The 27,058-nt window shown below is 37.2% G+C and overlaps 1 protein-coding gene across 4 annotated transcripts in view; it reads left to right on the top strand.

Moving 5' to 3' along the window:
• LOC109065866 (USP6 N-terminal-like protein) overlaps positions 1-27,058 on the top strand; it is a 49,832-nt gene that overhangs the window by 7,617 nt on the left and 15,157 nt on the right. For 2 of the 4 annotated variants that reach the window (XM_042742970.1, XM_042742979.1), the window contains exons 2-5: positions 2,781-2,866; positions 23,336-23,409; positions 25,528-25,610; positions 26,966-27,005. In XM_042742970.1, the coding sequence (XP_042598904.1) occupies positions 2,863-2,866; positions 23,336-23,409; positions 25,528-25,610; positions 26,966-27,005 (201 nt within the window). In that variant the 5' untranslated portion in view covers positions 2,781-2,862. Of the gene's footprint in view, positions 1-2,780; positions 2,867-12,101; positions 14,067-15,997; positions 17,163-23,335; positions 23,410-25,527; positions 25,611-26,965; positions 27,006-27,058 lie in introns of those variants that run through there. The other 2 variants (XM_042742954.1, XM_042742961.1) reach the window with 2 other exon arrangements.

Here is a 27,058-nt window from a genome sequence, read left to right as displayed (position 1 = left end):
ACATCATCAAGGATGCCTCTCACCCTAACCATGGACTTTTCACTCTCCTTCCATCCGGCAGACGTTACAGGAGCCTACGCTCTCGGACTAGCAGGCTCAGGAAGAGCTTCTTCCCCGAGGCCGTGACCCTTCTGAACGCCACACCACCAATCTAACCGGCACCTACTGTACTTTATTACTGCACTGGTCAAAGTACTTTACATACATGTATTTGCAACTACTCATATTTTGCACAGACTCCACACTGTTCTAGTTATCGCACTGTAAACTAGTTGTTACTGTACAAAGCACAGTAAACTTTTCTATAAAAAATATAATTGCACTACTGTTTTTGCATAGAATTCATTTTAACAATACTTTTGCACACTCATCCAACCTGTATTTATTACCACTGTTCTCACGATGCTGCTGTTCATAATGTGTATATATAATCCTACATTGCTCTGTTCATAATGTACATGCAATCCTACACTGCATTCCTATTTATATTCTGTATATACTCTGCTCAATACTTTATATAGCAACCCCACTGTACATTCTGTAAATCATAGCTTCACTTATTTTGCACTTTTTATGTATATAAAACACTATATTCTTGCACTTCTGGTTAGATGCTAACTGCATTTCATTAGCTCTGTACTTGTACTCTGCATAATGACAATAAAGTTTAATCTAATCTAATCTAATCTAATCTAATATTTAACGTTCTTATGCCAGATAAAAAAAAATAATAATAATAATATATTAGGGGTGCGACGAGACACTTATCCCACGAGACGAGACACGAGACTGGGTTCATGAGAACGAGACGAGACAAGATTTTTTGACTTTTTTAAAGAAATCCTCAATGATGAAATATATAGGGAAAAATTGTCTTTAATTCAACTGAAAAATACAAAATGCAAAAGAATGTAGGTTCATTTTGAAATCAAATTGTACTTTATGAAATTATCTATTTTAATAAATTTTATGCAGGTATAAACAACATGTAAACACTTTAACAGAGACAGGCTGAACATGCAGGATTCATATTTAAATCGACTTTTTAGAGTTCATCCCACTAGTCGATGTGAGAATATGTATTGGAACAGCTGAATTTAAGGCAGATGTAAAAGATTAAAAGATAATATTTAGTTGCAGATCTCTTGCATGCAATCAGAGCAGTGAGTCTGTGACCCATAGACATCACCAGACTCTTGGTCTTATGCTTTGAAATGCTTTTCCCCAGCCATTAATGCAGCCAATTCCAGCTGTTGCTTGTTTTGGGGAGTTTCTGTCTTTAGTCTCCTCTTCAGCTGGTGAAATTAATGTTCAATCGGATTTAAATCTGGAGATTGATTTGGGCAATCTAAGACTTTACATTTCTTTGTCCTGATAAAGTCCTTGACTGAACTGGCAGGGTGTTTTGGGTCATTGTCCTGATCCAATATGAAGTGCTTTCCAATGAGTTTGGTGGCATTTTCTTGAATATAATGGTAGCCAAGATGATTTTGTATCCTTCCAAATTCATTCTGCTACTGCTGTCATCATTTAAATGAAGAGGTCCTGTTCTAGAGACAGTCATGCATGCCCATGCCATGACACCACCTCCACCAAGCTTTACAGATGAGGTTGTATGCTAAGGATCATTTGCAGTTCCTTTTTTTCTCGATACTTTTGCTTTCCAATCACTTAGATAAAGGTTAATCTTTGTCTCATTGGTCCATCAACTCAGTTACAAAACTCTACTGGCTCACCTTTGTGAAGAATCATGCCTTTCTATTTTTGGTGCTGATCAGAGGTTTCCATCTTGCTGTGTAGCTTCTGTATTTCTGTGTCAAATTCTCCTGCAGACTGTGGATTGTCAGAGCATCACCCCAGCCTTCTGGAGGTTGTTGGTGATTTTATAGACATGGATTTTAGGGTTCATTTTCACAGCTTTTATGATTTGTCTGTCATCAACTACTGTTGTTTTTCTCAGCCGATCAGGTCATCGTTGGTTGCTGATGTCGCCGGTAGTTTTCAAGCTCTTGATTTCTCCATGCCCTTTGTTTTTCCTATAGTTTTTGAGTTCTTTTAGCATTCAAATTGCTTGATTTTCTTTCAGAGTCGGCTTCCTCGTCTTCATCCTGGTTTGTGTGTGTGTCATCTTCGAATGCAAGACTTACTGTAGAATGCAGAAGCAAAGACATGTTCCCTGCTACTAATATCTGAAGAATTAATGCAACAGGACACAGCTGAACACTTAGAAAGACCTGTGAGGCAACTGTTCCAATACTTATTCTCACATCAGATAGGGAGATGGTAAAACATCTTTGTGTTGAATCACCCAATAATAAAATGTGACATTCTGTAGTTTTGTCTCATATTTATCTTTAATCATATTCAAAGATTTCTTGACTTCACAGCAAACAGAACATAATGATTTATGATATATGATACAATGATAATAACATTGATTCACAGTCTTGTGAATGACACTCATATAAAAACTGAAGCTTGTTCAGTGACAAGACTTTTTTTATGGATTATCTGCTTCGACATTCTACTTAGCATTCCTGGGTCACGTCTGAATTGGATGGAGGAATGTTATCTTTGCTCTCTTTGGGCGATAACACTGCTTCACCAAATTTGGCTGGCTGACTAGAATGCTGTGGTTTTCTGCTGGGTTTTCTGTTGCTTTTTTAGTATCAATTCAAGAGGTTTTAGTATTTGTTTCTACACCAGTTGCTTGTCATTTTTAAATGAGCATTCACAATGGTTTTTGCGTTATTAAAGAGGTATTTGTTGGATGTGTACAGGTCATGAGTGCCTTGAGGAGAACAGCTGTTGAGAAGAACCTCACCTGGACCACACACTCCTACCAACTCCCAGCATCCCAGTATGAGTGAGTACATCACCAGCATAACACTCTCTAAACAGAGACTCACCTTGTGGCAAATAGTGAAGTACTCAGCAGAATGTGATGTGTGATGAATTAAAAACATTTACCTGATACCTGACAAAAGAGCCTACAATAATACTAAATATTAAATACTGATACTAAAGTGACACTATGAGTAAATGTGATGAGACCGCTTTATTTATATATACATTGCTGTACAAATCTGATTTGAAATCAGCTTGAGCTTCATGAAATCTAGTTAAAGAACGTCCCTGATTCACATCAGATCAACGCAGATCCTTCAGTAAGTTCCTGTAAGAACAGGGTTTTATGGGAGTTTGACATGTAATCTCACAGATGGTGTGTTTTAGAGGACTAGGGGTGTATTTAAGTGTGGTGTGGGCAGTTGCTGTGGAGACTATGGTCGATTGGATTGGTCAGCTGCCGAGTGCGTTGAGAGATTTAACTGGATTACACAGTGGAGTCCACACCAAACCAGCAAACAACAGTAATGGTGCTACATACTGGACTATATATCTTTTTTTTCAGTAAAGTGAATTATAGTGATATGATGGCTCATTGACCCTGACTTGATTACTTTGACAGCATGTTAATGCAGATAGACAGAGAAAGTACAAACTGAAATATATTCTGAGCACTTTTCTTTTATACTGAATGCTTAAAGGGATGAAAATGCAAATGCTGTCATCAGTTACTCACCCTCATGTCGTTCTAAACCTATAAGATCTTTGTTCATCTTGAAACACAAATGATATTTTGATGAAATCTGAGAGATTTCTGAGATTTTCTGTCCACTAAAATGTTGATGCTTAAAAAAAAGTAATTGTAAAAGTAATACATTTGAATGTATTGAGCAGTTTTTAATCCAAGTTTTCCTATGATGAACAGACTTAGGGTTTGGTTCACATATAAATATTAATCAACAAATATTGAAACATGAATCTGTTCATGTTAAGCAATCATGTCTTTTCAGAAGACTTGGATTAAAGCTCTCTATTCATATGTTTTTTAAGCATAAATATTTTGGTGGAATGACAATTGACTGACTGACTGAGGCACTACAGTGCTCTGTCACGACACCTTAAAGAGCCACAAAACGGAATTTAAGTTTTTGAAATTCTTAAAAAAATATTACAAAATTTGAAACCGGACACTTTGTTTACCAAAAGTAACCTGCCCTGTTTCTTCTTTATAACATGATGTGTGGTGTGAGAGCACCATGGCTTTTCAAGACATAGCAACAGTAACTAAGGGGGCCGGGTCCTTGCAAAAGGTCACATTAAAAATATCAGTTGTGTTTCGAAAATAAAATATAAAACAAGTGATTGAAAAAATATAACATCTGTAAAGAAAAAAATATAATTCAATGGCAGAGGGTGAATAACTGATAACAGAAGGTTTGGCCCTTTAAAGTTGCCTTTTTCCACTGCTTTATTTTATATAATGTGGTGGCCGTTTTGAGTTCACATGACAAATTGTATATACTGCGTACTCTATCTGTGACATATTAGTACTACCGGGTCCTTATATTGCCAAAAATATCTAATTTTTCCTCATTTTTTTTAATATAATATCCAAAGCAGAGTCTCAATATATAATCAATAAATACAATTTACAACATAAACATAGACACTTTGGAACATCTGTAAAGCAATAAATATAATTTATTATTTCCTTTTACAACAGAAACAGTTTTCTATATCTTAATATTTTTCTCGTTTTTTTTGTGAAGTAACCCTTTTTTTTAGCTGTTGATATTGTAGCTCAAAAGTTTTGATTATTTTGGATGGCTATTGTTATTTCTCTTGGATGATTCATTTTGTTTTTCTGAAATGGATAAATTATGATTCACTCAAAATATTCCGTGATTGGACTCTCCTTATTGATCTGATTCTCTTTTTGCATGGGATAGGAAACCAGCAGTGCTTGAACAACCAACTGTTATATCTAATGCTGGCAAAAAGATCTGAATTTATTAATAAAAGTGCACAATACAGTCACACAATGAGAACTTCAGGTTTAGTTGCACAGAACAGAAAAGGACAAAATAAAACATTGTTTTGAAAAGCGAGGTGTATGCTGATTGGCCAGCTGTCCGGTGCATTGTGATTGGCTGAATACCTCAAGCATTATGCAAATCTTCCCACATCGTGATGTAGACATGTAGGGGTGTGTTAGAATGAGCCGTTTTAGGGGGGTATGGTTGACTCTTAACTTTTATAAAGAAAATCTCTTTGGATTTGAGACTTTAGTCTTTGCAACTTTACAGATCTTTTTATGCACCAAGAGCTTGTAACACACCAAAGAGAAAGGAAAAATGTAAATCGCATCATATGACCCCTTTAAGCGATTCTCAAACTTTTCACCAAAAGCTCTACAAGTTCTGGGAATCAAGCCTTTAAGGTTTATTTGTGTTTGTTTTAAAGTCTGAAGCTAGTTACACCCCTCTTCCTACACCTCTCCACATTTTTCATCTAGTGCACTACACCTCACGGTCTCAATTCTTTCATCTTCAACATCAATCAGGACAGAAATAGAGAAATCACACAAAGACCAATAGCAGTGACTGTAAACACACCTAAAATAGCGAGACAGCCACACAGGAGAAGTGTGTGTGTGCGTGTCTATGAGCTCGGCCACTCTTGAGGATGTGGTGTAGACAATATAACCCAGGGAACGCAAACTACAGCCTGTTTATTAGCTTCCCTGTTTCTTCTGATCTAATTTCAGCCGCTATTTTTGTGCAGAGTATTGGCAGTACAGACTATTTTTTGACCTTGCTTGTGAGTTGTTTTGATGCTGAGGGAGAGTGTGTGTGTCAGTGTGTTTATGTGTGTCTGTTGAGTTAATTACCCTCATTACCCCCTGCTTGTACCCCTGTGAGTGGCAGCGCTAATGAGAGAATGACTCATCCAGGATGGACTGAAACAACATGAAGGGGGATAAAAAGAGAAAATGCTGTTTCACCCCCCCACCCCCTCAGCATGACGTTTCTTAATCTGTAAAAGATTCGGTTGCAATTTATGATTTATATGAGTGATAATGTACTGTGACGCAGAGTGGCTTTACCAGCTTCCAACAGAAGATTGGTTTTATGGATCATATGGCCACAAATGCTTGTAGAACGCTAAGAGCAAATGGAGCATTTATTATAAATCCAAAATATTCAGCACTTATGATAATTATGTTGTATGTTTTAAATATCCTACTAATTAGCCTGCGTTCACCATCAGATTAAAATTGAATTATGAATCATTGACAAAAGCATAATGCGGTTTTCCTACTTGTTGACCTTCATAGAAAAGCTACGGATAAGTACTGTAGTTGCTTACTGGTCCAAGTTGAATGAGCTCCAAATCTCTAGATATGACTCGGATTCCTGTTTCAATGTAAGTCTATGGGATTTTTGCCAGTTTTATTTTATGCCAAGTGAAAGTAAAAGTGCACCTCTTCTGAACAAGCCGCATGATTTAAGGTCTTATTCATATTCGTAGTAAAATTGCTAGATGAGTTACTGAACTTTTATACTAAAGGTTTGGGGTTTGTTGAGATCTGGTTTTAATAATAATAATAATTGAAATTATTGTTGTTGTTGTTGTTATGAATAAATAATAAATTATTAACATTAAATAGTGAAGACTAATAATTTGTTATTATTATTTATTATTCTAGTATTTATAAATGCATGCATGCACAAATACCCAGATATATCATAAATACCCAGATTACCTAGATGCGCAGGTTGAGCATAAGGGTGTGTTTGAACAGCTAACTAGATGGATGATCATAGGAAGGAAGTCACTCAGGAATGTGATTACATTTCACAGTAAACAGTGGAACATGAGGAAATGGATCCTGTGTCTTTTTGCTGTGTACACACACACACACACACACACACACACACACACACACACACACACACACACACACACACACTGCTCTAACCTTGACAAGTGAAGTAGTTTTTTTACAGGTAGGATGAGGCAGTCACATAAGCTCTAATATAAAACCTAGCTTACCTGATGTGCAGGATCTTCTGAAAGGTAGGCAGCTTAATTGTGATGTCTTCTTTTGAACAAATTCTAGGACAGAATCACATGTATCCTTCATGGGGAAGGCAATCCCAGAATGCATTTAGTGTGTGTTTTAAGTGTTGTTGGTCATGTTTTGAAAGTTTTCTTACTGTTACACATGTCTGGTTCAAGGGTGTGCATGTGTGACTCAGTGCATACACACAAACTCATAGGGGCATGATTGTGAAATGACAGTTGCTCACTCATTTTTAAATTCCTCTTTACATAGTCACTTCCCCAGATGCCTAAATGGACATAGTTTACACTTCATTATACACTTCATTATAGGAAAGCACGCACACACAGGCCCATAAAACTTTTTTCCCCATTTTGGAAAGATTTCCATTTTTCCAAGAAGCCATTTTTGTTGCGGCGCCCTCAAGGGTCTCACCTCAGTCGTGGTATTGAGGGTGGAAGAGAGCGCTGGTCATTCACTCCCCCCACATACAATCCCTGCCGGTACCAAGACTTGAACCCGCAACCTTTTAATAGGAAGATGTAATAGCAGTACACTAAACTGTTTATACCAGTCTTATCTTTAAACTCCTATAACCTGGCAATCAGTGCAAACCTGTCAACAAGCAATAAATAAATCCACCAGTTAATTGGAACAATCAGAATTAAACATTCATTACACTATATGTGAAACATAACAGTGACGATGTGAAAGACTGTTTTCTGAATCCACTTAACCCCCTCTCTTTCTCATCTGCATTTGTCCAGTATTAGAGAGTGAATAAAAGAGGGGAAATTCATGCCGGGCATTTTAAGAGGTGCATTATGATCCGTCTTCATCACATACACTCTGATCGGAGTGTGGTGCTCTGAGATGTCACTGTGCCTCTGCATATCTGAATCAAATGAATCCATGCTTCTGCATGCATTATTAAAGCTCAGCTGAGCCATGCGCTTTCACATCATTCAGGTTCTAGACATCCAGTACTGTTATCACATCAACATAACACTCCATCGTGCTTGTTATTTCTGACATGCTCAGGGTCTGGACTGCAAGCCTTACTGTAGAAATGTTGATTTCAAATGAGTCCTGCTCTGTCCACACTGATCAGTTTAACAGAAATCTCAAGATCCAAATACAGACCAATGCCAGATACCATAAGAACCAAACCAATACTAGACACCTTAAGAGCAATACCTGACTCACTGAGATCCAGACCCAACCCTGGATAAGCCAGTGTCCAGTCTGGCCAAAACCAGACCCTTTAATGATCAGACCGATTAGAGATCCTTTAAAGGGGGTCATATGATGTTGCTAAAAAAACATTATTTATTTTATTATTTATAAGTACATTATTGTTGCTCCTCTATGCCCTGCCTTTTTGAAATTTTTACAAAGCTCATCGTTCTAAAAAGTGAGGTGTGCTCTGATTGGCCAGCTATCCAGTGCATTGTTATTGGCCGAATACCTCAAGCGTGTAACGGAAATGTTACGCCCCTTACCATACTGTAATGCTGTGTCCCGGCGCGATGAGACAAAAACAATAAAACCAATTACAAACAAGGCATTTGTTGCATCCAGTGGGGACATAATTACGGATTATAATGACTTATTTTGTCTTTTTAAGTGTTGCGTTGCATATCGTGCCCCGTAAACATAAAACCATTTGCCTGCATTTGTGATCGGAGAAACAACAAACAACAAGCGCTACACTGCTCAAAACTTTGAATTTGAATCATCACTGGCAAATTCTTTAAATATGAGAACATACTTACAATTGTGAGCATACTTACAATTGTTACAATAGGTTCAGGAAAACAGTCCTCCATTAAATGCATTGCACTGTTCTGGAACAGTGTTGTAAATACAATTTAACCACTGATTTCTAGTTGTGTCTTCTTTTGGAAGGCCAAACAAAGTAGTTTCGCTTTCACAAGGAAACACAGCATCTTCACGACATGGTGGCGGCAGCAACAATACTGCAGCGAGAATCAAAGTTACTACTCCTTTCTTTGCGTGGACATTTGGGTGGTGTTATGCAAATATTCCCACACAGTGACATAGACATGTGGGGGCGTGTTTAAACAAGGCGTTTTAGGAGGGCGTGGGACGAGTCTTAACTTTTATATAGAATATATCTGGGTTTGAGACTTTAGTCTTTGCAACTTTAGGGATCTTATCTATGCACAAACAGTTTGTAACACTTCAAAGAGAAAGGAAAACTTGAAATTGCATCTTATGAAATCAATCAGAAAGATTGGCAAGCTAAAACTGGGATAGTGGGATCCCACAGTTTCTCCTTTTAATGTTATCTTTCTCTCTTTGGATCTGTTTTACTGAAAGTTGTAGTATGTCGAACCCATTGATTTCCCATAAGGCTACAATGACAGAGACCCACATATTGATTTTTATCCGTGTTTGTTGTCTGATCAGCAGTCTGATTCTATAACTTTTTTGCAATTTAATCTCTGTGTAGGGGAAAAACAACACAAAATTACCAGAGTACAAAAGTGTCTGTCTACCTGTCTATCTGTCTGTCTTCACCCCTGAGCAGTGCTGAACATGAATTTAAAGGTCTGTTCCTACACAGATTGCAGTAACTCTAAGAACATTCCAGAAATATATTGTAAGTATTATTTACTGGTTGCTGTAATGTCACACACAGTTAGGTTAGCACAGGCTTGTGCAGTACTTTAGCTACATTCCCATGATAGCTACGGTTAAATCCAGTCACATGGATCTCATGGTTTAAACATGGTTCACTAGTGTTATTTTGTGGTGAGCAGTGGTGAGGTAATGCTGATGTAACGTTGTCAGGCTATTTTGTTTTTTTGACGCTTTCAGCACATTTCAGGGAGGTAGAGGGTAATTAGATCCAAACGAGGCCATTATGTAGAGATTGATTTCAACGGAGGTTACATGTGCTGCTGGATGTCTGCACAAGACATACACACTGCTGCAGCAAGCCATGATAACACACTGTCCTTGGGCAAGATCAGGCACTGTGAAACGTAAAGGTAGATTAATAGAATGCTTGGAGGTGGTGTGTGTGTATGTGTGTGTGTGTGTGTGTGTGTGTAATCATTTAGACATGCATTAGTATTTCTGATTTATCTCTGGGGTTTGGCTTTTGATTATAGCTTTGCAGGTTTGCTGTGTCTGCGTATGTGTGTTGTGTGTTAAGACTAAGTGACTAAAAATTACATTGGCAGCATTTACCTGACTTCAAATCTCTCCCAAATGTCTGTTTGATTTCACTTTATATTGTGAGTTGTTGCATGCTGCATGACTCTTGTGAGGAGTATTTGATAGAAGGATGACTGGCCACCTTTACGATCACAGTTGGGGCCTGTTCCAGTTATGTGATGGCATTTCAAAATCCAATCAAATAACAATTTCCAAATAAGAAATTATTTTTATTTGTTTTTATTACACACTGCTTCTGTTTGTCTGTCTGTCTGGTTCTCTATCAATCTATCGCTCTGACTTTCTGTTAACTGTTATGAAATGTCTCCATACCTGTACTGATAAAGTCAAGTCAAGTCACCTGTATTTATATAACACTTTTAACAATAAAAATTGTCAAAGCAACTGTACTGCATTAAATAGGAAAATAGTGTGTTAATAATGCAAAAAGGCAGTTCATCATTGAATTCAGTTATGTCATCATTCAGCTCAGTTCAGTTTAAATGGTATCTGTGCAATCAAGTCGACGATATCGCTTGAAATTAAGTGTTAACTACTAAGCAAGCCAGAGGCAACAGCGACAAGGAACCAAAACTCCATCGGTGATAGAATGGAGAAAAAACCTTGGGAGAAACCAGGCTCAGTCTGGGGGGCCAGTTCTCCTCTGGCCAGACGAAACCAGCAGTTCCATTCCAGGCTGCAGCAAAGTCACATTGTGCAGAGGACTCATCTGGTTCCTGTTGTCTTGTCCCGGTGGCCGTCTAGGAGACAATGCCTTCACTGGGGATCTGTCTCTGGGACTCATCTAGTTCTAGGTCTCTGTGACATTCAGGGCTGTAGAGATCCTCTCTAGGTGCTGATCCACCATCTGGGCTGGATACGTACTGGATCCGAGGTGACTGCAGTAACCATCTGATCTGGATACAGTCTGGATCTGGGTGGCTACGGTGACCTCGGAATAAGAAAGAAACAGACTAATATTAACGTAGATGCAGGAAAGATTACTATCAAATAGCACACCTAGGTTCCTAACTGATGATGAAGAATTGACAGAGCAGCCATCGAGTCTAAGACAGTGTTCAAGGTTATTACATGCTGAGTTTTAGGTCCTATAATTAATACCTCTGTTTTTTTTTTTTTGTTTTTTTTTTTCAGAATTTAGCAGTAAGAAATTACTCGTCATCCAGTTTTTTATATTGACCATTCATTTAGATTTTTTAGATTGGTATGTTTTGTCGGGGCCGCAAAGAAATAAAGAGCTGAGTATCATTAGCATAGCAGTGAAAGCTAACACCGTGTTTCCTGATGATATCTCCTAAGAGTTGCATGTAAAGCATGAAAAGTAACGGCCCTAGTACTGAGCCTTGAGGTACTCCATACTGCGCTTGTGGTCAATATGATACCTCTTCATTCACTGCTACGAATTGATGGCGGTCAGATAAGTACGATTTGAACCACACTAATGCTCTTCCATTAATGCCAACAAAGTTTTCTAGTCTATTCAAAAGAATGTTGTGGTCAGTGTCCAATAGCACTAATAGAGAGATACAGCATGATCAGATAATAAGAGCGGGTCATTTGTAACTCATTTGTATACACATTATAATCATTTGTAATGAGAGTAGTCTCAGTACTATGATACGGTCTAAATCCTGACTGGAAATCCTCACAGATACCATTTTTCTCTAAGAAGGAATATAATTGTGAGGATACCACCTTTTCTAGTATCTTGTAAAAAAAACAGATAAACAACATCCATCTTAAATTTACTAGTTCTTTGGGGTCTAGTTGTGTGTTTTTGATGAGAGGCTTTATAACAGCCAGTATGAAGGTTTTGGGGACATATCCTAATGACAATGACAAATTAATAATAGACAGAATCTATGACTTCTGGAAGCATCTCTTTTAGGAGCTTAGATGGAATAGGGTCTAACATACATGTTGTTGGTTTAGATGGTTTAACAAGTTTATACAATTCCTCCTCTCCTATAGTAGAGAATGAGTGGAACTGTTCCTCAGGGGATCTATAGCACACTATCTGATGTGATACTGTAGCTGACGGCTGCATGGTTACAATTTTGTTTCTAATAGTATCTTGGAAGTAAAATAGTTCATAAAGTCATTACTGGTATGCTGTTGGGAAATGTCAACACCTGTCGATGCTTTATTTTTCATTAATTTAGCCACTGTATTGAATAAATACCTGGGGTTATGTTTTTTTTTTTTCATATAAAAGAGACAAAAAGTAATCAGATCTAGCAGTCTTTAATGCTTTTCTGAAGGATAGGGTTCTTTCCCTCCAAGCAATATGAAATACCTCTAGTTTTGTTTTTCTCCAGATGCGCTCCATTTTCTGGGGTGCTCTCTTTGGGGCACGAGTGTGCTCATTATACCACAGTGTCAGACTGTTTTCCTTAATCTTCCTTAAGTGTAAAGGAGCAACCATACAAAACCGCCAACAAAGACAACTGGCTTCTCTCTCATTGTTTCTTCAAAATTGCAAAAAAAAAAAAAAAAAAAAAAAAAAATTAACAAGATGCATCAGAATCATTCCGTTTCCATTCTGTAATGCATCCTAGATTGAAATATTCCACATTTACCATCCCATCTATATAATCTTTTGAATATAAGATCAGCATTTACATTTTCTCATTAAATCCTAAAACAGGAGGAACAGGGGAGAAAAATGTGAGAGAGAGAAAGAAGGAAAGAGGGAGATAGAGTTAAGGGGAGGGGCTGTTGTAACAGATGCTCTCTAATTTAAAGCTAGAACGTGTGTGTCAGTGGCGAGATGGGCTGTGAAGAGCGCAAGAGACGAATATAGTAGAGCTGTGTTATACAGCTTACCCTAGCTGTATTGATTTGGATGCCAGAGACTGCGATAGAGAGAGAGAGAAGTGTAGCCACTTTTTCAGATGGTCTCTCCTACCTGACACACAAACATGCTGCGGTTACAGGAAAGAGAACTGGACAGTGACTATCTGCGAAATAGTGAAATAAACAAGTGAAGAACTGCAGATGCCCAACTCTGCTTGGAAGAAGAGTGTGTGTGAGAGACAGAGGCAAGTAACAAGATATTATGTGAGGGATAAAAAAGACAGACGCAGACCCTTGTGCTTGGACCGGTGGGACCTGAATTGCAGAAAGCAAATTCTGCAGGATGCATTGCTGTTTTTAACCCTCGACGCTGCTTCTGAATGGATTTGATGCATTTTATGAATTACAGAAGAGAACAGAAAGTGTGTTTTGGATGCTGAATAATATATTATGTGAAAAATTGATGTGTTATGAATTAGTGGTGTGATTTAATTGGTCTTACGGACCGAAGCTGCCTATGGATACATTTTGTACACAAAATGAAAGGAAGAAGCTGGAAATTAATGGAAAAGACAAGAGACTAACATCAAAGATGGTATAAGGGAAGAGAAGGCTCATGACACAATGAATGGAAGGATTTTCTATTTAAAGTATGGTGGCTGTAGAAATGTAAATTCAGCCTTTCAATTAGAAGAAACAATCATCTTTTTTTAATTTGTAGGCCTCGGCTGCTTATTTACTCTTGAACATGCATTAGCTGGAAAAAACAGTTTTGAGTGGTATTTTTCGCTAAATATTTATTTGATTTTATTATATTATATTTTGGAATTTTGACCAAATGTAATTTTTCATGTTGAGATGAGGTTTAATGATTGAAGGGTTTACAAAGATTGCCACCAATTAAACCGGAGTGATAGTTGCACTTATTTTGTAGCCAAATTTAGTCTAGTAATGCTATTTTCAGTCATTTTTGTGTGTGGGTGGCGAGAATGAAGCTCTTCGTGCTTTGCTCTGCACTGGCCCCGCCCCCCACAACACCTTCTATTCACGCCTTGGCCCCGCCCCTGCCCTCTTCTGATCATGCAAGTGCTGCAGATTGTTAAGGAGCTGGTGTCGCCCTCTCGCCGCCGTGCCAGTAGCCGATTTGCAGGTGTGTATGTGAAATTGTACAGAAGTCTACATTTGTATGTGTTTGGAGTAACAAAAGTCCCTCTCGTGATTTTGGAAAGTTTTTTTTTTGTGCTTTCGCTCTAGTGTATGTGAAAATGTTGTACATTGTTTTATATGTCTGGGTGGATGGGAGGGGAGTCAAGGATAAAGTAAAGACCCATCTATTCATAAAAGCTGCTTTGTTCTTTTAAAATTGACTCACCTTCATGTTGTTCCTAACTCATGATTTTTTTTCTTCTGTGTAACACAATATGCTGTTCTTTAAAAAAAAAAACACACACACAACTTGTAAAACTACCATTCGGCAAGGCTGATGTATTTGTCTTTTTTTAAATGTAAAATTTTCCTGTTTGGCTTATAAGTGTCTGAAGTTGGGAATTTTTTTAGGCAGAAATGGCATAGTGTTTACTTTTCTATTATTGGTTATATAAGGCAAATTATACAATACTTTCTAATATACATTAATAAGCATTTATATATAAGTGAATCTTTGAATCTCAGTTTTAATTCCATGAACCTTGCAAACTTTAGGGATTCCTCTTGTTAAATCCGCTGAAGTGTGCATGTGTAGACTGCAGAAAAATATGGATTCTGTTTTACAGTCCAATTGGTTGGAAGACAAGAGAGTTTGGCTATCACTGGATAGTTATCAGTATCAATCCTTGATTTCAAACTAAGCTGTGCTATATCAAGTTGCCTGTTATGTTCTGTATTAAAAATTACTTTTACCTTTATATCAGCTATCAGCCAGATATTGGCCAACAGGAATAGATCAAACGTCACATCATTATTTGTTGAAAATCTTCCCCTGCCAAAGAGCAGCATCAACATTATTCAAAATTTCTCCCTTTGTGTTCTATGAAACACAGAAGGTCAAATGGGTTTGGAACAACGTGATGATGTAATTGAGTGGGTGTACTTATTAATTTAGGACATGTACTGCACATTTTATATGAACCGTTCCAATCTGTGTTCATTGATTTATGTGTGGGCAGTTGCTTCACAATGAAGCATCCACTCTTGAGAAACACCGCAGCCTTGAATCAACTAAACAGAAGTCTGCTTTGCATCGTTCTGTCTTCAATTTCAAAATAATGTGAAACTTTATTGATCAATTTAAACTCTAGGTTTAGCAATCCATGCAAGTCCCCTGCTAGCTCATGGTTTCATAATCGCGTATGTTTGCTGCAGGGGTTTTATTAAGAAAGTATGTGATATCTCCAAGTGAAAAATGAGCTCATTTCACTGCGAATTTGTGTCATATTTAAAATCGTTTTGACATCTTTAAATTGTTTTTCACTTCCTCTACCAGCTTCTCCATTCATTAGCCTTTCTTTGTGTTTGTATGTGTGTGTGTGTGAGAGAGGATTTGTAAAGCGGGCACCTTTTGTAGACCATTGGATTCAAAGTGACAGTTCCTTGTTGATAATGTCGACTTATTTTTGTTGTTGCATTATTTCCTGTTATTTTTCACTAGCTTCCTGGCAGTTGGAGTCTGTGTCCCTTGCATGCTGTTAAATCTTACATCCTACACTGGAAAAAAAAAAAAAGGAAGAAAGATTCCAAAAGGGGCTTTACAGACAAATATAGCAGAAGAACCATTTTTAGGTTCCCCAAATAACCTTTCAATAAACAGTTCTTAAAATTACCATTTTATTTTTGGTCTGAAGCATATTTTAATAATCTGAAGATCTTTATGGTAAAAATAGTATATCAAAGGCCTTTTAACTGTATACAATTTTAGGAATAGATATCTGTGCATGCTTTTTAAGTTAAAATTACCCATAATCCTCTGCACAAGAAGAGAGTGTGGAGTTAGTAATGGTTTCTTTTGATTTTATTTAATTATTATTTTTATTTTTATTTTTTTTTTATCAGATTTTAAAAATTTTACATTTTAGGCTATTGAATTTAGCTTGATGTTTATGGTAGCATGCGAGGAATAATATAATGCCATGGAACAGGTTTAATACATGTAGGCCTAGCTGACAATTTGATTGGCTGTTCTTTACTGGAATGTGTTGATTCTGTCATTTGATTGGTTGATAGAGTCTCAGGTCAGTGGTGTAACACGAGGATACGTAGGGGTAAATAATTTATTCACTGCTTCTCTCATCCTTTTCTATTTATGCCTCTTTTCTTTATTTTGCTCTCTTTTTTTCTCTTCTGACTTGTAATAATCTGCCTGCTTTTTCCTTTTCCTCCCACACTGCATTTTTACTACAAGAAAAACTCAATCAGTTATTTAAATATGGTAACAGAGCCAAAAGCTAAAACATGTTGTCATCTCAAAGGAAAATTGTTCAAAGGAAATGTTAATGAGGTCTTAAGATATTAGTTCATTCAAGTATAAAAAGTATGTGATGTTTTCCCTACAGTTTATTAGGAGAACTGAAATAGACAAATGAGACAATCGTTGACAGCATAGAGCCATAAGGAGAATGTGGATTTCAGATAATCTTTAATATTTAAGAAAGGTTTGAGCTCATATTGACATCTTTTGACTGGTATCTTGGCAAATATGAGCACATTTTGAGATGTAATTGATGAGACTCTCGGAGACTCATGTTAAGATTTACCTAAGCAAGTTTACATTTCAATAACTAAGATATGTAATAGATTTGTGTGTGTGTGTGTGTGTGTGTGTGTGTGCTGTGAGCAATCTGTAAAGTGTGTGTGCCTGTGTATATGTGTGAATAGGAGCCCTTGTTTGTAAGTCAGTCTGGTATGTGCTGTGTGGGTCTGAAGTGTGACGTGTCTCTGAAGTAAACAAACAGCCGTATTGTCAGAACATGTCACGTTGCCTCCTTTCCTCCTTGCTGTCATCTTTCCTCACCATTCCTCATTCTTTTCTTCATTTCTTTCTCTTTTCTCTTATTTCTCTGCCTCACCGTAACATCTTATTTGACTCGGAGCGATAAGAATCTGGATTTCTGTAGTGTAGCTGCTGAAAGTTGACTTTTATCATGGAGAGTAAAGAAAACTGATACTTTGTTTGTATTGGTGTGTGTGATCGTCACACTCATGCATACCGAAAATCTGAACTGTGACACAGATCATGGAGAGATTGAGCCAGGTAAGATCCGATGACATCATTCATCTCTCTCTTTAAGCTGTAGCTCTATGACATCATTATATTTCATTATGATGTCAGTTCTTAGTTTTACTGTTAGTTTTAATATCAAACTAAAACATCAAATCACTGCATGTTCAACTGGAAACAAAAGTGTTTACATGCAAAATATCATTATATGTTATTTAATATATTGTTTGCCTGTAACTTTTAATGTAACTTTTACATAACAGTCAATTATGGACTGTAATGTTTTTAACTCTGCGTTAAAAAATTAAGCATAAATAGATCATTAAAATGTATGTATGAATACTTTATGTTAGAGGTTGTTATTTATTGCTAATAATAATTAGATTTTTTTGTTATTATTAGTATTGTAATTATTATTAATAACAACACCAGTAACTGATGATGATGATAATGATGATTAAATGCATTTAAATGTACACACAAATAATTATTCTACATGATTATTTAATAAAATATTAATTTTCAATATGTTGATGTAGCTTATTGTTAAATGTGTGTTAAAGCAGATAACGGTAATTAAATACAAGTTCTACAATTTTGTTATTGGACACACCATAAAAATAATCAGGATCTGGATCTCTAGTTTATGTTTGTTCCATATAGCTGTTTTTTTTTTATCTGTTTATTAACTCTTTCCCCGCCAGCATTTTTGAAAAAAATTGCCAGCCACCACCAGCGATTTTGATAATTTTCACTAAAATTTGATGGCCTACAGTATAATTTGCTGTATGAATATTTGAATATGCAATACACCAAAATAAAGTTCTTTTAAACAAAAAAGTATGTTTTATTCTAGCTTAAAGCATTCTTTTTTTTTTATCAACACTTGAATATAGGTAGGTTTCAAAAAAATGCATAATTTTGAACAAAAAAGTGAGAAAATCAATTTTTTTTATCAAAAACTGGATAATATTCAGTACGATTATCAAAGCATAAAACCAGTAAATCACTTCCATCAAGACCTCCAAAGCTTGCACAGCCATATACCATTTCCTGGATCATCATTTTACTCCATAACATTATGCAGTTTTCATTTATATGCTGTCTATTGCTGATGATCGCATTATTTCTCATATGTTTACATAACAGATCGCTAGTTTTTCCGTCCCTATTCACGTGTGTTTTTTGTTCGGGAGGTTTTGTACTCATTCAGAAGATGTGTAATAGCGCCCCCTAGAGTATAACAGTGAAAACATGAAAAGCTGTAAAAACTCGTCAATGGCGGGGAAGCGTTGTCTTCTAAATGACGAGATAACTCGTTTATGGTGGGGAAAGAGTTAAAATAAGAGCAAAGGACTAGTCTGTTCAAATATACGTCATGAAAGATGCAGCCTGTGTTGGAATCTTGTTTGTTCTCACACAGTCTTTATTCCTCAACATCTACATTTGAAAGCAACGTGTCACAGTAGAAAAGTAGCAGCAATAACCGCGTGAGATTGATTTGTCAAATATTCGATTTGTTTTTCGACCGTATGCACCCTTGGTCTCTGCGCCATCCTGTCTTTCATTAAAGATAAAATAAGTCAAGAGTCAAGAGGAGAGAACAACAGGGGGGGAATGAGCGTGTCACCAATCAGGCCTGACATTACAGTTACTCACACTCTGATGAGAGGAGTTTGACTGAGAAAAAGATGGAGGCAGAAAGAGAGAGAGAGAGAAAGAGAGAGAGCGAAAGAGGAGTTTGACTGAGAAAAAGATGGAGGCAGAAAGCATAATGAGTCTCTGAATGCAAAAATCTTCAGCACAAACTCATAGTGTGTGTTTATTACACAATAGTTAAATGTTTGTTTTTGGCATAAATACAGCTTGTACTGTAACTTCATTAGGCATTGGCTTTGTCATTGTTAATAAACAAAAATACTATTGCAATTTACTTAAATTAATTGCAATGTTTGGCCTCCCTCAAACAAATTGCTTTTAATATGTATATATATATATATATATATATATATATATATATATTTATATATATATATATATATATATATATATTATTATATAATAATAATTACATGTGCATTGTAATGTTTAACCCATTAAAATGCCATGCACCAAAATACACCATAGATTTTCCTTATAAATGCTTTAAACACTGTTATTTTGTAACTGTTAATAAATGAATTTGTTGAATTAATTGTCATGTTAACTGGTATAGTGTTTAATTTTGTACCAGACTTTTTAAAACACAGTGTATTATAACATACAACTTGGAAAAATGCCTTGCACCATTGACTTCTATTCTAAATGCATTAAACATGATTTTCTGTTTTATAAACCAAGGGACAAGTTGAAATTATATTAAAAAAGCTTTGCTTTTAGAGCTCTGATTTTTACAGTTCATCTTTTCCATCGTGGGCTGGACTTGACGTACAGAGGCTATGCTTTGAATGATGGCTTGCTGTTTGCGGCTTGAAACCGCCCATGTATGAGTGTGTGAGTGAGCTGTAATGACAGACACTTCAACAGCGTTGTGTGTGTGTGTAAAGTCATAAAGATCCAGACCATTCAGTGACATCACACCACTAAAAATACCACTCTGAAGAAGTTCTGGGTATTTTCACACTAAAAAGAGGTGGCGAGATCGAGAGAGGCAGAAGAACGTTCTGCAGGAAGTGGGGAAAATTAGAAATAAGTTTCTTAAGTGTTGATAAAAATAACCAGGGCATGTCTGCATGACTGACTTCCTTTAAGAGCTGTATGATTCTTTGTTAAATGGTGTCAGACAGTGTCGTGTGTGTGTGTGTGTGTGTGTGTGTGTGTGTGTGTGTGTGTGTGTGTGTGTGTGTGTGTGTTTGTGTGTGTGTGTGTGTGTGCGTGCGTGTGTGTTTGTGTGTGTGTGTGTGTGTGTGTGTGTGTGTGTGTGTGACAGAAAGCTGGACGGCTTTTGAATCTGAGTGGAATCGTCTGAGAGCATGCCAGAGTGAAAGAAAGAACAGAAGAGCATGTGTTGCTCTTAGTGCGTCTGCACACTAGAGAGACAAGTGTGTGGTTTATTCAGGCTGTGTCCTCACTACACTACTGTCAGATTAGCAGAATCACTTTACTGCTCACATTACACACATTGGCAACTCGTCTTATCTTTATGAGTACACTTTGGTTTCTTATAACAGTAACAATTTTCAAAGAAATCGATAGTAATTTTGTACAATTAGAAAGAAATAACAAGGAACACATTAAAGTGGTCATATGACGTTGCTAAAAAGAACATTATTTTGTGTATTTGGTGTAATGCAATGTGTTTATGTGGTTTAAGGTTAAAAAAACACATTATTTTACACATAATATGCATTGTTGTTGCTCCTCTATGCCCTGCTTTTCGGAAAATGTGAAATTCTGGAGTAGAAAAACTGAAATAGTATTCTCATTAAACATACTCCAATATTTTTTTGTTTTATTTACAACTTTGACCATTTTTTATAGTGGTTCCTAGCATAAAACAACATTGCTGTACATTAGTTTTGTTCTTGAATGGCGTTTTTACCCTACAGTGACATGTGCACAACAAAATTTTGCACTCGCACAAGAATCTGAATCTTAGTGTACATACAGGAAGAATCTTGCATGGGCACCAAAAAACTATGCATAAACATGTGAACGTTTCCCACATGCACATTAATTTATTAACTTTCTGTGTGCAAATGAGAACATTTTCCAGTGCCTATCTTAAACGAAAGTCTCTGATTCTTATTTATTTTTACTTTTTTCCTCCTCTGCAAATAGTTGTCTCATTTTTGAAGGCTGTGCCCTTTGGAGTTTTTTGTCAGATGCATATGTCACTAAAGATGACATATTTCAGAAAAATAACCATTAAGCTTTTGAAATGAGACACAACTAATATGTCAGTATATTCCAAACACTGTGTTGGTTTTTTTTTTTTTTCCCTTCTTTTTTCAAATGCAATGGCAAATCGTAGCGACAAATCGAATGTTACACTTATCTTTTTTTGCCGGGACACTCAGCTGCATCTAAATTTAATTTCAAAGTACCTAATCAAGAATTTCACTACCACTGATGACAGTGCTTTCTTCAGTTATTTGGGTATTTTAAACAAATACTTTTCCAGATACACTAAATCCTCCACTGTTGGCATTGTCCTTTGACCTGGATGTTTATTGACCTACTAGCAGCAATCGTGAAAATAATTTACTCAAGTGTTGTTAAAGATGGAGCAATCAAGCATGAGGAACAACTTTCATGGTACCTATAGAACTTACAAGTTGTGCTACAGAAATGAGTTGCTCTGCTCACAGTTTTCAGCCATTTTTCAAAACTGACCTGCCTTCATGGGTCTGCATAATGTTAATTGGTCCTTGGACTGGTCCTTGCTGGATCAAAGTGCTGAGCTAACTTTTGAGTTTCTCATGGACATAAATATAAACAAATAATAATACAAACCAGTAAGTCTCAAATTCTTATGCAAAACAAAAAAACTAATTTAAAAACTCCTCAAAAACGAAAACAGTTAATAAACAAGATCATTGAGTGATAGCATAGCATAGCTGAGTCAGTGAGTGAGTGAGTGGGTCAGTGAGTGAGTGAGTGAGTGAGTCAGTGGGTCATTGAGTGAGTGAGCCAGTGAGGGAGTGAGTGAGTCAATGGAGTGAGAGAGAGTCAGTCAGGGAGTGAGAGGTGAGTCAGTGAGTGAGTGAGTGAGTCAGTGAGTGAGTGAGTAATTGGGTCAGTGAGTCAGTGAGTGAGTCAGTGAGTGAGTGAGTGAGTCATTGGGTCAGTGAGTGAGTGGGTCAGTGAGACAGTGAGTCAGTGAGTGAGTCAGTGAGTCAGTGAGTGAGTGAGTGAGTGAGTGAGTGAGAGAGAGAGTCAGGGAGTGAGTGAGTGAGTGAGTGAGTCAGTGAGTGAGTGAGTGAGTGAGTGAGTGAGTGAGTGAGTCAGTGGGTCATTGAGTGAGTGAGTCAGTGAGTGAGTGGGTCAGTGAGTGGGTCAGTGAGTGAGTCAGTGAGTGAGTGGGTCAGTGAGACAGTGAGTCAGTGAGTGGGTCAGTGAGTGAGTCAGTGAGTCAGTGAGTGAGTGAGTGAGTGAGTGGGTCAGTGAGTGAGTGAGTCAGTGGGTCATTAAGTGAGTGAGTCAGTGAGTCAGTGAGTGAGTGAGTGAGTGAGTGAGTGAGTGAGTGGGTCAGTGAGTGAGTGAGTGAGTGGGTCAGTGAGACAGTGAGTCAGTGAGTGGGTCAGTGAGTGAGTGAGTCAGTGGGTCATTAAGTGAGTGAGTCAGTGAGTGAGTGGGTCAGTGAGTGAGTGAGTGAGTGAGTCAGTGAGTGAGTGAGTGGGTCAGTGAGTGAGTGGGTCATTGAGTGAGTGAGTCAGTGAGTGAGTGGGTCAGTGAGTGAGTGAGTGAGTGAGTCAGTGAGTGAGTGAGTGGGTCAGTGAGTGAGTGAGTCAGTGGGTCATTAAGTGAGTGAGTGAGTGAGTGGGTCTGTGAGTGAGTGAGTCAGTGGATCATTAAGTGAGTGAGTGAGTGGGTCTGTGAGTGAGTGAGTCAGTGAGTGAGTGAGTGAGTCAGTGGGTCATTGAGTGAGTGAGCCAGTGAGGGAGTGAGTGAGTCAATGAGTGAGTCAGTGGGTCAGTGAGTGAGTGAATGGCCAATTCTTAAAATATCTTTTTTTATCTAGCTAGCTATTATTTTTTAGCTTTTATTATTTTAATTTTAATATTTTATTTGACTACTGGCACAAACTGAAAAGACTTGTGATCTGTTCTCTCAATATAAAGAACAGAATATTTTTTGAAGAGGGATTTTTCTTATATACAAATTGAGGGACACATTTACAATATTTTCAGTGCATAATGTAGACATGCTGTCCATTCCGGAAAACCTTCCTATAAAAGCAGACCCAAGTTGTTTGCTTTGGATGTGAATGCCGTAGTTTGCCCTTGAGAGCCACATACTGGCTCAGACCTATTTGAACAGCCACTTGTTGCTATGCTCTAGCCCATAGAAAAGAGAGAGAGTGTGTGTGTGTGTGTGTGTGTGTGTGTGTGTGTGTGTGTGTGTGTGTGTGTGTGTGTGTGTGTGTCTCAAAAAGCAAAGAGGTCTTTTCTCTAAATGTCTGTAAACCAGGCTTATTAAAGATGATTCACATAGTGGACAGTGAAAATCACAGCTAATTGGTATCTCTCTGTTTCTCTTTCCAGCGTCTGATTCAGAGCAGGATGCTGCAGTGAAGTTGGAACAGGAGCGAGCTGAGATACTTGACAAATATGACAAGGTGAGAGAAAACAGCTGCCATTCACTCACCAGCCAAATACCCTCCAATCCATTTCCAAGAAAAACAGAAACACAGTAAAGACATACTCAGATCCAACCAGATACCTCCTTCCATCGTACAGTAGTTCACAACCTGCGCACATCACATTTGCTGTAAGAGTTTTCATCTGGAAGATTCTCTGTATTCTTACCTGGTCCTAAAATGTTGCCTGTCAGATTTTAGCAAATATTTCTGCTATGTTTCTGATTTAGAGTGCCACAGAGAATTCTCTCTTGTGATTGGTCAATAGGGCATTAAATGTGAAACACCTGTTCTCCAGCTGTTGTGTATATCACTCATGTTGGGAGGCCAACTTTTATCCTTAGGTCATGTCTGGCATTGTATCTTTAAAACAGGCTTTCCAGGCTTTCCTTTTAAAATACATATTGGAATGATGACTTACAGGAAAGAAAGTGGCCGAAAAAAGATAAATAAGAGCTTACATTGCATGAATGCAATAATGATTATGTGGTTATAAATATTAACTCAGAATGTTATGACTTCCTGTGGCCGTTCTTAGAGTAATGTGTGTCTTCACCGAAATGTTTAATGATTTTTATTTTGTATTTTTTCCTCATGAAATCTCACATGTTTCCAGTTTGTAAATTGATCGCTTAAATTGAGTGTAATCTGAGCTCTAATTAGGGGGCTCTAATTCTGTAACATGTTTGTTAATTGGATTGTGATAAGCCCCATACACTGGGATTCGTCTCCTGACTCAAGAAGCATAACACGTATGGTCTTATTACATTTACATGTACTCACATTATAGTACAATATTGTCAATGTAACTGTTTTTGCTCGATTTTTTTTTTTTTTTTTTTTATGAAAATAGTTTGTGAAATCGTTCACTTTTTTTAAATTAGGTTATCCATTTCACAAAAACAGTCTGAATAATTTGTTGGCGGACTGATTCACTGAACTCACTGATTTATCTTCAGAGCGGCGTGTTAAAACAGATGAATTTAGAGCATAACTTCCTTCCCAACAGTAACAGTTGATCTGTCAGCACAGTAAAACCTTTTCTGAGAAGATATGTCGCCTTTACAGCCATCATCTGCAACAAACTCTTTATTATGGAATCTTGCCACTGATGTTAATGTTGTTTAGGCTCTAGTTGTGTGTGCTGTCATGTTTACATGGAACATTTCAGAAGGAAGTAACAGAAGGGAAGTGTGAATGCCACTGAGTCAGGTAGTGATGTCATTTAATCATTGTTTAAATGTCAAATGTTTGCCAAATATCAAATGCAAACTTGTTATTACACGTAATATTGTTCTTGTGAGGTCATTTTCTCAAGTGGCAGGATGAATAAATGGAGAAAGACATGAGAAAAAGCCTTGGAGGATGGGTACGTCCTTGGTGCGTGTCGCAGGCCTAAATATTTCCCACAGCGATGCATGTCACTGTGACATGCTATTAGATTATCACATCCCACTGTAGATTTATGCCTGACACACACACCAGAGACAGAGATAAAGAGTGTGTGTGTGTGTCTGCCCTTGATATGGCTTCTCTCTTTACCAGTTTATACTTTGTCTCTGATTCTCGATTTCTTTCATACTCATTCTTTTTTATGGCTCCCACTCTTGTTCTCGCTTCTGCTGATTGATTCCTCCTGTTCTTTTCTCATTCTCCAGTCCTCCCAGATCTATTAAGATCTTTACATTTGTGATACATTTAAATTTGCATACATTTTCTTGCCAACATGACAAAGTGCACATATTGCATAGACAGTTAGTTATTGGCCTGACAGGTTAATGTCTTTTGGGATGAATGATTTTGTCGTTGGGAAGAAGAAAAAAAAAACTGTGTATGTGTGGTCAGAACACGACCCATGTATCTTTCTTTTTTCATAAACACACTGTTCTTACTCAAGGATGATCTGTTTCTGCCCCAGGCATCTCTCTCTTTATTTCTCTCTTTGAATTGTTTACTTTTTATACTGAACCTGTCCACATTCTGTCCACCCCTCATTAAATATGTATGAACAACGACCTTCAGCAACTTCGCACATACACACTAAAACTGTGTCTCAACTGATGTGTACTCACAGCTGTGTGTTATTTGTGCTTTCAGGGTAAAGAAAGTGCGAAGGTGGAGCCTTGGGAGGAGACCAATTTTGATCTGTATAAAGTGGTGGACCGCTTCGGATTCCTGCAGTAAGAAATGTGCATTATTCTGTTCTGAGTGAGGAGGTGCTACTGGAGAAACCCAGCAGATAGCTCAGAGAGTCTGAGCGTTCACTGTACTCCTTTATCCTGATGTCTGTCTGCTCCTTCAGCCTCTGCTCTCTTCGTGCCCTGGCAGGGAGGATTGTGGCTTACCCAGGCCCCTTAAACAGCAGTGCACTATGTGATATTTATAGGGTGCCACATGTGTCTGGCAGATCATGACTCTATAATTGTAGGGGCAGAGAGACAGGAGGAAAGAAAAACGGCTACAAAAAAGACAGTAGCAGAGAGAAAAAGACTGAAAAAAAAAAGATTGAAAGATAAGTTGCAAAACTGGAAAAGACCAAAGAAGTATATGGTGATGTAAGGCAGACCTGACCTGGCAACACATGCCATTGTTTCTTACAGTATTGTTTTTTGTTTGCTTTGTACTTTCAAGGTTGTTTGTTTTGTTTTGTTTGCTTTGTATTTTGTTTTTATTTTTTGTTTGTTTGTTTTGCTTTCATTATTTTTTTGTTCTTCCGTTTTATTTTTGTTTGTTCAGTATCTTAAGTTTTTTGTTTGTTTTGACTTGTTCTTTTGTTTTTATTTTGTATTTTTTGCTTTTTTGTTTTGTTTTGATTTTTGTTTGCTATATATATATGTGTGTGTGTGTGTGTGTGTGTGTGTGTGTGTGTGTGTATACTGCGTGTATATATATATATATATATATATTTGTTTTGTTTAAATAAAATACCTGGTTTGTTTTAAATAAAATACCGTATAAACAACAAATCAGTAATTACACTGATTGAATTGTGACTAACCTTAAAATTCACTCCAGATTTTGGTCACAGTGCTGCCTTAGAATCTAGCTGCCTATATAGACAAAAAGGAAGCTCACTAGGGTTTGGAATAGAGCCTTAATGTCACAGCTTCCCTGAGTTACCTCATGGATATCTGAGAGCAGATCCAAACTGGCTGCCATGGAAACAATCATTTCCTGTTTGTGTAGCTGACTAAGATCTCTCACTTTGAACAGATTCAGGGGTGGGGGTCACAGAGACATCGTTACCAATAGTGATGTTTATTTATTCAACTAGTAGACTTCCTGTGGAACAAAGTAATTTATTTTTCAGTAATACATGCAAGGGACCAAGACTTAACATCAGCAACCTGAACCAGTGTATAATTTATGTATGGCCATCATGCTGTGTGAACAGCGAACAGACTTAAGTTGCTATTTGAGACCATAAATCTCCAGTAGTCTGACTAAAACGCTTGATTTGTTTCAACAGAAGAAAATTAAATTGATTCTGTGTGTATTTACCGTTTTATAATGTGATGTGATTTGCCTTTCACAGTGAGGATGAGCTTCCAGTGTATGACGTAGTGGAGGAAAAGGTGAGTCAAGTGCTGTATTTGCCCAACCTAATACTGTCACAGTACATCTGTGA

This window comes from Cyprinus carpio, chromosome A4, assembly GCF_018340385.1.
Source record: "Cyprinus carpio isolate SPL01 chromosome A4, ASM1834038v1, whole genome shotgun sequence".
In the NCBI taxonomy this organism is placed as follows: Eukaryota; Metazoa; Chordata; class Actinopteri; order Cypriniformes; family Cyprinidae; genus Cyprinus; species Cyprinus carpio.
Note: the sequence above shows the minus strand (reverse complement) of the source record. Positions and strands in the feature narration are given on the sequence as shown.